Source organism: Choristoneura fumiferana, chromosome 11 (genome assembly GCF_025370935.1).
Source record: "Choristoneura fumiferana chromosome 11, NRCan_CFum_1, whole genome shotgun sequence".
In the NCBI taxonomy this organism is placed as follows: domain Eukaryota; kingdom Metazoa; phylum Arthropoda; class Insecta; order Lepidoptera; family Tortricidae; genus Choristoneura; species Choristoneura fumiferana.
Window position 1 is genome coordinate 1,309,213 of NC_133482.1, and position 13,376 is coordinate 1,322,588.

The 13,376-nt window shown below is 40.2% G+C and overlaps 1 protein-coding gene across 1 annotated transcript in view; it reads left to right on the plus strand.

Annotated features, from left to right (window-relative positions):
- The window catches only part of LOC141432948 (bromodomain adjacent to zinc finger domain protein 1A-like), a 29,263-nt gene that overhangs the window by 1,283 nt on the left and 14,604 nt on the right, over window positions 1-13,376 (plus strand). Inside the window, 12 exon segments of the mRNA XM_074094783.1 lie at window positions 4,255-4,447; window positions 5,136-5,361; window positions 6,059-6,237; window positions 6,556-6,707; window positions 7,721-7,854; window positions 7,932-8,073; window positions 8,557-8,726; window positions 9,186-9,310; window positions 9,791-10,025; window positions 10,824-10,949; window positions 11,876-12,054; window positions 13,089-13,224. Coding sequence (XP_073950884.1) covers window positions 4,255-4,447; window positions 5,136-5,361; window positions 6,059-6,237; window positions 6,556-6,707; window positions 7,721-7,854; window positions 7,932-8,073; window positions 8,557-8,726; window positions 9,186-9,310; window positions 9,791-10,025; window positions 10,824-10,949; window positions 11,876-12,054; window positions 13,089-13,224 — 1,997 coding nt within the window.

A 13,376-nucleotide genomic window follows, 5' to 3' on the forward strand; every position in this document is an offset into this window, starting at 1 on the left:
TCGCCCCTCGCCATTCCGCCCCAAAGGTGCCATAACGCTTGCGGCATTTCCACGTTGGATAGCTATGGACAGCCTTTGCACCAGAAATGACTCGGAGCGAGGGTCCTCCCTTTTTTAATATTAAATTGTGTGTGAAAAAGGTCCTGCCTCAGGATAAATGCGGACTCTGGGGGTGGAGCCAGCGCTGGCCTTCCGGCGAGACCACTTTTATCGGTCACAGAAATTGTGCTGTGCAACAGAACAATATATCTAAAAACACAGAAACTGAACAATATATCTAATAAAAGCATGCAGAAAATTATTCAATTCAAGTAATAATCATTTTAAAGGGTGTGACCTTATCAGGGTGCTTTGAAAACCGAGGATGGTTCTTGAAAATACTCAGAACACCACAAAAAAGATGGCTTGAGAAAACGGATTATCAACCCAAAACTAATTAAGATTAAAATACTTATTTTTTTACCCAACTATATAGCTTACCATAGCTATATAGCATAGCTTTATAGGCATTGATGTGTATACTTCAGTGTTTCTGTATGTGTATCTATTTTATCAGCCAATAAACCATTCTTATTCTTATCCTTTTTCTTATTGAACTACCTGAAGGAGGGTTATTATTTATCATTATAAATACAAAAATAAATAGAGTAGGTACAATACAGCAAGCAATAAAAAAAAGTTGATAAAATTTGGAATATAAAAATGATTGTTATCCAATGTTGCCAATATGCAAATCCAAAATGATCCCAAATCGGCTCAGGCCTGAAATATCCGTTTTCCTAAAATGTATTTTTCGCAAAATGTCTGCTTTTCATAATGTCAACACGTCTTTTGCATAATGTCAGCTTCTCAAAATGTCAGCTATTTAAAATTGCCTATCTCCAAGAATGACAGTTTTTGTATAATGTTAGCTTTTCAGAAAGTGCTTATTATCAAAATGTCTGCAACCTCAAAATATCCGCCTTCTTATAACGTTGGCATTCCAGAAATGTCTTATTTCCAAAATGTCTCCAATCATGTTCTGCAAATTTCATCTAAATCGGTTCAGCGGTTTAGCCGTGAAAGAGTAACAGACAGACAGACTGAGTTACTTTCGCATTTATTAGCATTGATTTTAGTAAAAAACTAAACTACGAAAATCCCTTCGTTCGGGTACGAAACCGGTTGAGAACGAAAAATATTTTGTTCTAAAGCAGTAATTTTATATTAGGTATTTATGTTATCAAAGAGTAAGTATGCAAGCAATTAAACCTTTTACATTTAGAACATTGATTTGAAAATAAAGCAGACATTATGGGAAAACTAACATAACAAGACTATATAATAGCCTATTTAAAAAAGTGAACATAACGGTAAAGCAAAATATATGGTAATGCTAATATTATAGGAATGTAAACATTAGAGATTGTACACATTTTAAATAGCAGACATTTTGAGAAAGCTGACAAAATAGAACTGCTAACATTGTGAAAACGCAGACGTTTTGAAAATTGTACATTTTAGGAAATCAGATATTTCAGGCCTGAGCCCCCAAATCACACACAAAATTATTGTAGTTTTATTGCATACATTTATTCATGTAATATATGAAAAGCTAGGGTTTATTTAGGATTGCCTATTGTTTTGAGTATTTAAAAAGGAAGAGGGAAGTAAGAGAATAACTAAGTATGGTATGTCTAAAATATTATTATTAAAAATAAACTATTTATATGGACTACTACTTAAATTTGTATATCTATGTCTTCTACAGACTACTAAGTCCTCATGTTCTTTTTTTTTTGATGATTATGTTGGTAGTAGCATTCATGTTGATTGAATTTGTAGCTTAATTTGTAGCAATCAGTGAATGGTGCGTTTCCTTTTATGCTCACATTGTTTACTCCACATTAAGTTCTCAAAAATATCATAATATTTAATAAATTATTGTATAAAACAGTAAAATTGTTGTGCGGTACCCTGTTATTATTTTATATTGTATATGACATAAAAATATCATACATTTACGATAATTATTGCATGGTTGGTAATGCTGTTGTTATCTGTTTTGAATAAAAGAACTAACTTAGTTATAATTTATTGAATCAGGCGTTACTTTGCGGAGGTCCATATCAATGAACTAAAATAATTTCCTTGCTCACCCGCGACCTTACAAAGCTAAGCTTATGCAAAATATGCGTGTTCATGCAGTTCCTCCACTCCACACTGTAAGAACACACACAAATCACACAAACCATCTATCACACCACCACCACACTACACTGACGCGTTTCGAACTCAAACAGAGCTCATCTTCAGAGTGACACAACCGTACACCATGCTACCAGTTGTTAGACCAGGCCAGGCCAGGTGTTTGAGTCTAACAACTGGTAGCATGGTGTACGGTTGTGTCACTCTGAAGATGAGCTCTGTTTGAGTTCGAAACGCGTCAGTGTAGTGTGGTGGTGGTGATAGATGGGTTTTGTGACTTGTGTGTGTGTTCTTACAGTGTGGAGGTGGAGGAACTGCATGAACACGCATATTTTGCATAAGCTTAGCTATTGTAAGGTCGCGGGTGAGCAAGGGAATAATTTTAGTTCATTAACTTAGTTATTTTAATGTGCCTACTGATCAAGGAAGCCAACTGAATAATCTCTGAAGGCCATTAGTTTCACTGACTACAGTTAAGATATCGAGTCATAGCAAAATAAAACAGGTTGCCAATCTTTTACTAAAAAAACAGAGGTTTTATTGATTAACACACAGACTCACATATTGTCTACCCTGAATTTTGTGTCAGTGTTAAATTTTTGTACCGATGTGTTGTGCAATAAAGATTTTTTTATTGTATTGTATCACAATCATTTTAAGTACTTCTTTTTGTCGCATGGTATAGCTTGAGGATAAAAAGAGATGGTGAATGCTATTGGACAATATGGCCACAATTCTAGTAATGGGATGAAGTAACTTCTACACCTTGAAGTTAACTTATAATTAGTAACACAGTTAATTTAGTCGGTCAGGTAGGTGGGCATAAGCGTTTTCTGGTTAATCCTGGACTATATTAAAATGTTTTGGTCAGATTTTAATCTGACAATAACAAGAATTTTGCTAAAAATTTCAGTTTCAGTTGTAACACAAGCTTTTTTGCTGATATTATCCAATTTCCCTTTAAACGCATGTTGCCTTTTGTAGTAAACCCAAATGCTAGAACTTAACTCACTCTTTGTCGGACCCTAACTGATTTTTAGGGTTCCGGAGCCAAAATGGCAAAAACGGAACCCTTATAGTTTCGCCATGTCTGTCTGTCTGTCTGTCTGTCCGTCCGTCCGTCCGCGGCTTTGCAGCTGTAATTTTGCACGGATATATAAGTAAACTATGCCGACAAAATGGTACAATTAAAAATTCAAAAATAATTATTTTTAGGGTACCTCCCATAGACGTAAAGTGGGGGTGATTATTTTTTTCTCATCCAACCCTATAGTATGGGGTATCGTTGGATAGGTCTTTTAAAACCATTAGGGGGTTACAAAGACGATTTCGAAATATTCAACTTTAAAGTGCAAATTTTCATAAAAATCGAGCATTCCCCCCCCTCTAAAATCTAAACCGGTGAGTGGAAAAATTTGAAAAAAATCAGGATGGTATTAAGTATATCAGACTTTCAAGGCAAACTATAACGGCTAAGTTTACTTGAGAATTATTAGTAGTTTATGAGTAAATAGCACCCTAAGGTATAACATATACCTAAACTTGGAAGATTCCGCATAAAATACGAAATCCTTAGAAAAATATTACTTATTTTTTTCGTAATGGCTATGGAACCCTATTTTGGGCGTGTCTGACACGCTCTTGGCCGGTTTTTTAATTCATTTAGCCCTTAATTTGACAAAATTAAAAAAAAAAGTTCATGATTCGAACCTCGTTACCTTATAGTCCAAAAAATTTTACATTTAAAATAAAATGTCAAAGTAATATTGATGATTGGTGCGCTGCGAGTTTTGTTCCAAACAGCCAGTCTAGTGCCGTAAGGTACATAGATGTCGATGATTGTGGTATACACTGCCAAATTAACAGCTAATCCACTCAAAGGTTGACTGGTAGAGATTCCTTAAAGGGATAAGTCCACATTTGTACTCTCAAAGTATGTCAATTTAATTTTGTTTTATTCTTTTGTACAATAAAGTATTTACATACATACATACATTAGTTAACATTGTCTTTGCCTGGCAGGATTTCAACCCGTAAATTAATGATTAACTTAATAATTTATTCCAGCAAAGTGATGCTCCCAGCGTCATCATACTGCTACGAAGTGGAACAGTACCAGGACTCCGAACCGGCGGGCGGTAAGGTGGGCCTGGCGCCGCACGACCGCGTGCGCCGGCGCAAGGGTGTCTACTCGCGAGACAAGAACCGCCTGTTCCTCAAGCAGTTCGTGCAGCAGTCCGAAGGAGTCATTACCATTAAGGTTGGTTCATGGTCAGAGCGAACTGTAGTGTATTACCATCATCATCATCATCATGTCAGCCGAAAAACGTCCACTGCTGGACATAGGCCTCCCCCACGGCTCTCCACTCAGACCGGTCTTGTGCTTTCCGCATCCAACGCGATCCCGCGATCTTAACCAGGTCGTCGCTCCATCTTGTTGGAGGCCTACCGACAGCTCGTCTCCCGGTCCGCGGACGCCATTCGAGAACCTTCAGACCCCATCGGCGATCAGTCCTGCGAGCAATGTGCCCCGCCCACTGCCACTTCAGTTTCGTAGTTTTAGTTTTCAGTAGTGTATCATGCTGCTGTGAATATAGGTATAGATCTGGGGTGTGAATTAAGGTAGGCAGCGCTCATGTTGCCTATCCTGCTGCTATGGGCTTGCACGCTGCTGCAGGCGCAAACTAGCAGCTGCCTACCCTGGAATTGACCAACTGCATGCCAATGGTAGATCAGTTCTCTGCAACTAGATGTCTGTGTGCGTCTATATTGAGTAACTGGCTGTAGGCACTATTGCTGCCAGCCTAACTCCTAGATAAGCCTAGCAGACCGTGATGCAGATGACTTCCTGGAGCGACCCCAGTGATTGCCCAGTTTTCCTGATAGAAAAAATAATAATATGTATATAGACACTTAATATGGCAATGTAATTTCACTATTCCTTGCAGAAAACAGCACTTGACAAGTACAACATAGGCAAAGTAAACTTTGACCAAATATTCATCGGCCATCCTCCCGAGTTCCCCTCGTCAAAGAAGCTGTTGAAGTCCCCACCGAGCAAGGCCCCGCCCAAACCTGGGTCGGCCACCAAGTCAGCCAAGAAGGGCACTCCAGATAAGAAAGGGCAGCAACAATCCATGGATAAGTTCATTAAAAGACGGATAAAAATGAAGTGAGTATAAAATAATAACAACTGAAAAAGATGCACAGAAGAAATAAAATCATGGAATCGAGGTTGTAATCCGTATAAATATGGTCAGTAGTCAACGTCAATCTTTGTTTAGTATTGCCTTTATAGATTATGCTGTGCATGTAGTTTGTATTTCTTTAGTTTATGTTAAATAAATAACTTACTCCAACTGTCTATCTAGTATGCCTATCAGAGATGCTGCAGTAGTCTTATAAACTTTCACTGTATGTAGATCGCAAATGAGCTCAACATACATACACATCAGACATCAATATAGGTCTATATACAATAGAAAACACGTCTAAAGAAATCAACAATGTATAATTTAAATGTGTTATTATTAAAATTAGGGAAATACTACCTTAAATATGTGGATGATACATTTATTATTATACTGTATTATTCAGTTGTCTAGTGACGCACAATTAGGGGAAAATCATGTTAGGTTATTAATACAATTAATTAAAATTTATATTAGTTTCTGTCGGTTTCTCTCCCATGAACAATTGGCTAGCTCTCTCTTCTGAGGGAATTCCGGTAGCAACCCCCACAGCAGGGTAGGCACTGCCTATCCCACTGCCTACTTAATGTACGCCATTGGTACTAGAGATCAGTTGCACGTTGTAAATTCGGCTTTATTATATACAAATGGCAAGTAAAACCAAACGTTTTGTATAGCACCTAAACCAAAGGCGCCGGCGGACCCAGCGGCCAAGAAGAGCGCCCAGGAGATGGCGGAGAAAATGCGCAGGGCGGAAGAACAGTTGCGGCAGCGTAAAGAGGAAGAGAAGGCTAAGAAGAAGGCATATCTCAAAGAGTGGCAGAAGGTCAAGGAAGACTTGGATTTAGAGGATCACAAGGTCAGTTGGTAGAATACGATTTGAATACGATATTTGACTACTTTTTATTTATTTTATAAATTAAAGCTTGTTATCAAATTAAAAAAAAAAACTATATTTCCATTATAGTTTCATCATAACAAATACATAGGATATGGCAAATTCAGGAGTTATCTATTGCATAGCGTGTGCTTTTGTTCTCTTGAGGCCACATGAAGTTGACTGTTGGAATTGGGAATCTGGATTAATTCTACTAAAGTTCATTTTTTTTTCCTATTTTTTCTTACTTAAATGTTATTTTCTGAAGCTTGAAACTAATTTTGTATAAAATTCTAACAGATGATGCCAGTAGGCACCCCAATAGACGTAGAGGGCATCCCGCACGCGCAGTTCGGTGACTTCCTCTCTGTGCTGGAGTTCGTACACATCCACGGGGAGACTTTGAAGGTCAAGGACACGCTGCACAACGGGCTGGATCTGGAGACCTTCAGGTATGAGGAAACATTATGGAAATAAATAGGTTTTAAGTTAGATTAAATCAGAGGCACATCTAGGGGCACTCCTCCGCAAATCGAGCGCAAGGCAAACTGCCGTACTATCTTCTTGCGGCCCTAATGTGCAAAATAGTGTACTCCAGTAAGTTGAAGAGAGTTACTGACCTATGACAATGTAGCAAAGTAAAATTTCTCTTGTTTCTTTATTATTTTACACTCCGGCAATTTGGCTTTATTTCCTATACTATTAGATTCAAATTGCAAGGACATTTTTTTTTAATATCTATGGTGTGCCTCAGGTGGCTATCCTTATCTTGGAGAATCTCGACGTATTTCCTTGCCTCTATGGAGCAGCACTCGGTTTTAATAGAACAATGAAATTCTGTTTACTAAGGGGCTGTTTCACCATCCATTGATTAGCGTTAACCGACGGTTAAATGTGATGCCGTCTCCGCCTATTCGGACAAAACAAATAGAGACGGCATCACACCTAACCGCCAGTTAACAACAATCAATGGATGGTGAAACAGCCCCTTAATAAGCTAGAGGATCTTAACGAAACCAAGCAATTTATAGCTTAATATGATTTGACTTTAAGCCGTGATGGTCTAGTGGTTCCTCTCAAACAGGGGATTGTGGGTCGCAACCCCTGGAGTTTTTTGACTGTGCGAGCCCAAATGAACCCATGATCCTCTGCTTGAGACAGGGCCGACTTTCACCTATTAGAAGCCTTCGGCACAACATGCTGCATTCTGTATAAGCCTGATTTTCAGGCGTGAGTGGAGTAGCTATTGGTTATCGTTTGGTAATGGAGTAGGGACTAGGCCCAATGCGTCGTGGGGCCCTGGGCACGTGCCCAGTGTGCCCAGTGGGGAAAAGGGGCCTGGTTTCAGAGACCATAATAGCGGTTTACTCGCAAGACTGTAATCCATTTCCTTCTGATTACCATCAACATGATGATTTTTTCCTTTTTGTACAATAAAGAGTATAAACAAACAAACAATCCTCAGGAAAGCGCTCACACTGAAGGAGCACGCCGGGGTCTTCAGTGACCTGATACAGATGTTTCTGACGACAATATTCGCGCTGCAGGAGGACGAGGCTGAGGATTATAACGAGAGTGGCGGCATCCAGGAGTCTACTGGTAAGCGTTCCATTCCTATTTTATTTACTTTAATTTTCAGCCTAAGGCCAGTTTTATGTCATATTTGAATATTTTAGACTACGAGCCAATAAGCGGTGACGTTGGCGTGAACAAGGCGGTGGAACTAGCGACGAAGGCGAGCAAATGGTCACAGACTTATCTCGGCACGCCGCTCAGTAAGCTGCCGCTCGACCCCACCACCGTCACTGAAGTACTTAGGTGAGGACTTTGCTAACTCTTATAACTCTGACTTCTCTCTTCAAACTTTTATAATTATATTTATTCTATAGGTAGCTTAAAAATTATTTTCCGTTCGATAATACGTATTAACAAGCTTTGATTTATAAAATAAATAAAAATTACTCAAATACCGTATTGGCCGAGTCCCGGAGCGCCCCGAAAGTCGAGCGAACTGGCCAGCGCAGCCCTTCGTACTTGTCCTGTCTAGGTGACCGAATTTTTTCACTGGTCATTATCACGCTGCAGCCTATCCTTTTGGGCCCTCGCGTACTTATAAAGACCAATTAACACGAAGAATAATAGCCCAATTTACTTCGTAAAGTAAAAATTGTTCATTGAATAAAGAATTCTAAAATAAAGGTCAACCACGTCTAGGTCATAAGCGCTAAGTTTGTTAAGAAAGTGAGGGCCCAGGAGGTTATACGGTGTATCAGTATCAGTGTATTTGGTTGCGTGGTCCAGGCTGCACCTGCTGTCGTCGGGCGCGGCGCCGGGGTCCCGCTGCGCGACGTGGCGCTACCACCAGCGCGGCGGCTACAGCAGCCACGACGACGCCGGCCTGCGCCTGCGCCTCGCCGCGCCGCACATCCTGCACGCGCTGCAGCGCCGGCACGTGGCCGACCTGCCGCTAGGTACTACACCATACAATATCGCCGTAGACTATACGAATTGATAATAATGAATTTCAATCTTATCCATTGTGTTAAATATAGTACTGTATTGTAGAGGCTGCAAAGGAACCGATGGTCAATTTAATTTTACATGCAGCAGACGATTAGTTTTGATTGGTTCGATTGTCGTTTCAGCAGGCCAAGAAAATTATTTTGAAATATATTCGAAAAAGTCGTATCTTACTATGAAATCCATATATAGATACGACCTATTACCGTAATGTACTACATTGCTGTCGTGTTTGCGAGCCATAAATGATTACAGCTGTCAAATGCAAAACGCGCGACGACGGCGTGTTAAAAAATGCGGTGTGTAAAAGGAAACATAAGCAACTAAACTGTTGACAGTCTGAAGCGGCTTGTCTAAAGTTACTGTTGTAGATAACCCATGCCCTATCGATATATTCCATTTGTCTTCAGGCGACAAGTTCCAGATACTGCAGTGCCTGATGAACCAAATGATTAGCTACGCGACCGTGCGAGACATCATTGAAGAGAAACTGGACGAGATGCGGAACACTAAGCAAGCGCTGCGCACTTTACACGTGAGTTACTAAAAAAAATACTTTTAGATATGTAATAAAGTTTACTGGTTTTCGCCCAGAATGTCCTACTTGACTGTTGTCAAGCAGAGGGCATGGACTTTATACCTTGCAAACGTAATTTTATAGGAATTTATTTACAAAATTACACTTGCATTTGACCTTGATCGATTCAATGGTGTTTAAGTCTCCAATCCCCACTGGGCATAAGTGGGAACTAGAATCCAAACCCTCTCAATCTGAGAGGACGTCCGTCCAGCCCCAATAGCGGCATATATAAAGCAGGAGATGTTGAGATGATGTCTCATCAAATTTTACAATTATAATGTGCTTTTCTGGGTTAAAATTTAACGGTTTATTTTAGAGTTGTCTTCCATGCCCTCTCATTCTGTGCTGCAGTGGGACATATACAGGCCGAGATGTAAGAAGTCCAATATCCTTTTCTGCTTGCTGTACGTTTACTGACCTCCGTTGTTTTCCTAGATAAACGAGCGTCGTCGCGAAGCCCAACTTATAGCATCACGGCAGGAACTAAAGAAGGAGTTCACCGCCAAGAAAGCGGAACAGAAGCTGGTCGGTGATAAGGCTCGTGCGGCCGACGAGGAGTTGAAACTGGCTTTGGAAAAGATGAACAAGGAGAGCGAAGGGTTGAAGGCGGAGTATGAGAAGAAAGTTAAGGAGCTGAAGATACAGCTGTTTGATTATACTTCTTATTTGGGTGAGTAGTTACGTTATGTTTGACAGATAAATATTGCATGTTTCTTGGCATATTTAGTGTAACCGCTAGAACTCAGTCATTGAGCATGTCTGTTTCATAGAAAACTGTAATTTTGAGGTGTATCCCTTTATAGGCTTAGACTAATGGGACCAGAATACAGGTTTAAATCTGCACCCGTATGATAGATTTAGATACTTTTTTTTGTCAAGTTCCATCCTGTTTAAACATTGAGATTTTTAAATTTTTTCTGAATTAAAATTTGTGGTATAGAACAGAGTTATTTTTATCTCGATCCTCTATACATTTTGCATACACTGAACTGTGATATCACTTGTACTCCAACTCAAAAAGCAAAGCTAATTATAAGTTTTTGGTATATATTTCATTTTTAATACAAGCTTTTTTTTGCTGACTGCTCTTTTTGTCGACTTTACTTGCATTGTCACCCAAACTACATTTGCATACCAAATTTCAAGTCGAAGCCATTAACCGTTGAAGAGTTCCGTCCTGCGGAGACGATCCTGACCGCACTACCAGGATGTCAATACCAGATTATTGTATTGTCACGCAATTTACATAAGTATGCCAAATTTCAAGTCAATCCGACTACTGAAAGTTGGTCAAACTTAACTTGCAAGATTTGACTACAGACACACAGACAACGGGACAGGTGAAACTAAATAAAAGCTTGTAAAAAGCTAATCTGATTTCTTGCTTAAAATTAAATGGCATTTCATTAAAGCTGTGGCTTGTTATTATTGGTTTGTTACATCAATTACGTCATTGCAATACCATCAGGTTCTGACCGTTCGTTCCGGCGCTACTGGCTGAACCAGCACGTGGCGGGTTTGTTCGTGGAGAACGGCGCCGAGAGCCGCGGGACCTGCCGCGACAAGGCGCACGACCACCACGCCAGGGAGCGAGGTAAACTACATTGTTTATGGAATGCTGGGTGGTGGCCCTTTTTGCTATCCTGTAGTGTCACCGCGTAACTAAGTTTCAATGTTAGTTTCAGTGTCTTAGGCTGCGTTTTCACTGCAGATGTGCAAGTTGCGGAAAGTTTCCAAAAAGTTGGAAAAGTTCTCGGAAATTCTGGAAAATTCGCAAGAAATATAGGAAATTTAAATTGAAGAAATGGAGAGTTTCAATCCCATACAAAATTTTGAGAAGTTTCTGAATTTTCCTATATGAAAAATTCTGCAATTTTTGGGAAGTTTCCTTTGGCACATCAGTAGTTTCAACCACAGATGTGCGAGGATGTGTTTTATGAACCAGTAGAAACGCTTCGTTTACCTAGCCTCGCTTTACTCAGCTGTTTCCACCAGAGCGGTGCTGTGCGATGTTTATGAAAAACACATTCTTTGAACATCACTGGTGGAAATGCGGAAACGTCTGTTTATTCGATGTTTTTTTTATATAAATGAACTAAAATAATTTCCTTGCTCACCTGCGACCTTATTATAGCCAAGCTTATGCAAAATATGCGTGTTAATGCAGTTCCTCCACCTCCACACTGTAAGAACACACAAATCATACAAACCCATCTATCACCACCACCACCACACTACACTGACGCGTTTCGAACTCAACCAGAGCTCATCTTCAGAGAAACACAACCGTACACCATGCTACCAGATGTTAGACTGTTTTACATAAGCTTAACTATCATAAGGTCGCGGGTGAGCAAGGAAATTCTTTTAGTTCATAAAAAAAATCTTTCAGAGCTAATTTTTTCTAAAAATAAATTAAACAAATAAAAAATAGTTGCATATGTCAGGGACTACTTCCAAAAAAAACAAGAACCACTGCGCCATTGTGACTTGGCGTATCAATAGCATAACCCTTTCCAGCAGGCAGCGACAAAGAGAACGAGTCGGCGGCGAACTCGCGCGGCGGCTCGCCTAAGAAGCCTCTTGCGCATGTCAACGGGCTCACGCAGAAACTCAGCGGGCTGGAGAGTTCACTGACCGCCGCGCGGGACCTGCTGCTCTGCACAGGCGACGGCGGCTGCTGCCAGGTGCACGGCAAGGTGGGACAATCATCATCATCGTCATCTGTACAACGTGTCTCTACTCTCTGGACAACGACCGAAATCCCGAGTAGAGTTCCTTCTCAGGAATGTTCTTATATTGTAAATTATATTACTTAATTACACGGTTCGTCTCGCGATTATAAGTCAGGGGCGGTGCGACTAGTATCGATTTTTTCAAATCTTTTTCATAGGTGAGTGCGTTCACGACGGTGGTGCTCCCGCCGAAAGATCGAAAGTAGTCGGACCGTTCCTGACCTATAATCGTGATCTCACAAGAGTTTGAGTAATATTATTGTGAATTATTGTGAAGCCGAAACTCGGTGCTTCAACATCATAAATCGAAACAAGTTCGCTGAGACATTTATCTTGAGATAAGCCGCGACGAAAATTGTGATAAATTATGGCACGGAAATGTTCACGCGTGAGCTCCATTTCTGTTAACGACGCGTCAACTTTAAACCAACATAGTTTTTGTTTTTAAACATTTTTTTTTAATTGTTTGAATGTCATTAAGATTCTAAGAGGCCAGTATTCAAATTTTAAAAAAGGTTTTATTGTAATTGGTTATTTGGAGTCTTTTTGTATTTTTTATTTCAACTCCAAATTTGTTATTTTTACGGGTATCCCGTTTGATTGCTTAGTAGCGACATCTCTTGTCTGGGTGAGCGGTTGGTTCCGAAAGAATGTGACGTCTCTCGATGAGAGCGGAACATAGATGTCGCTAGTGCTGCTGCATAAGTAGCGTAGTAGAAATAAGCAACCTGAGATATGTATGCATAGGAAAAATTCGTGTCTAAATTTCCTGTCCAGCGGTGGTGTAGGGGTTATAGCACGCAGAACGGATTGCTGAGGACCTGGGTTCGATTCCCAGCGCTGGTCTCTTTTTCTGGTTTTTCTGTGCATCCATGTCTCAGTTTGTATTTTCGATATGGTTTTATTGTAACTCAGTCCGAAATATTCTATTCCCGATCATTTCAGTGTGCCCCTCGGTATCATACCTATAAGCTACCATTAGAAATATATCTGTGCAGGACGAATCACGACCGCACTGGTCCGTGTTCCACACGCAAGAACAAGTCGAGGCGCTCATCCAGTCACTGAACAAGCGCGGTCTGAGGGAGCACGACCTACGGCAGAATCTCGAGATAGACAAGGACAACATTTGGAGTATATACAGAAGTGTCCGCTACATCTGCTGAATCCGGCTGCGAAAGCGGTGAGTTACTATGATATTGTGATACGTAGCTGAGAAGTCGAATTTTATACCACTAGTCTTTTCTATAAAGCTTTGCCATTATTCTTAAAGCCCAAAAGTTCTG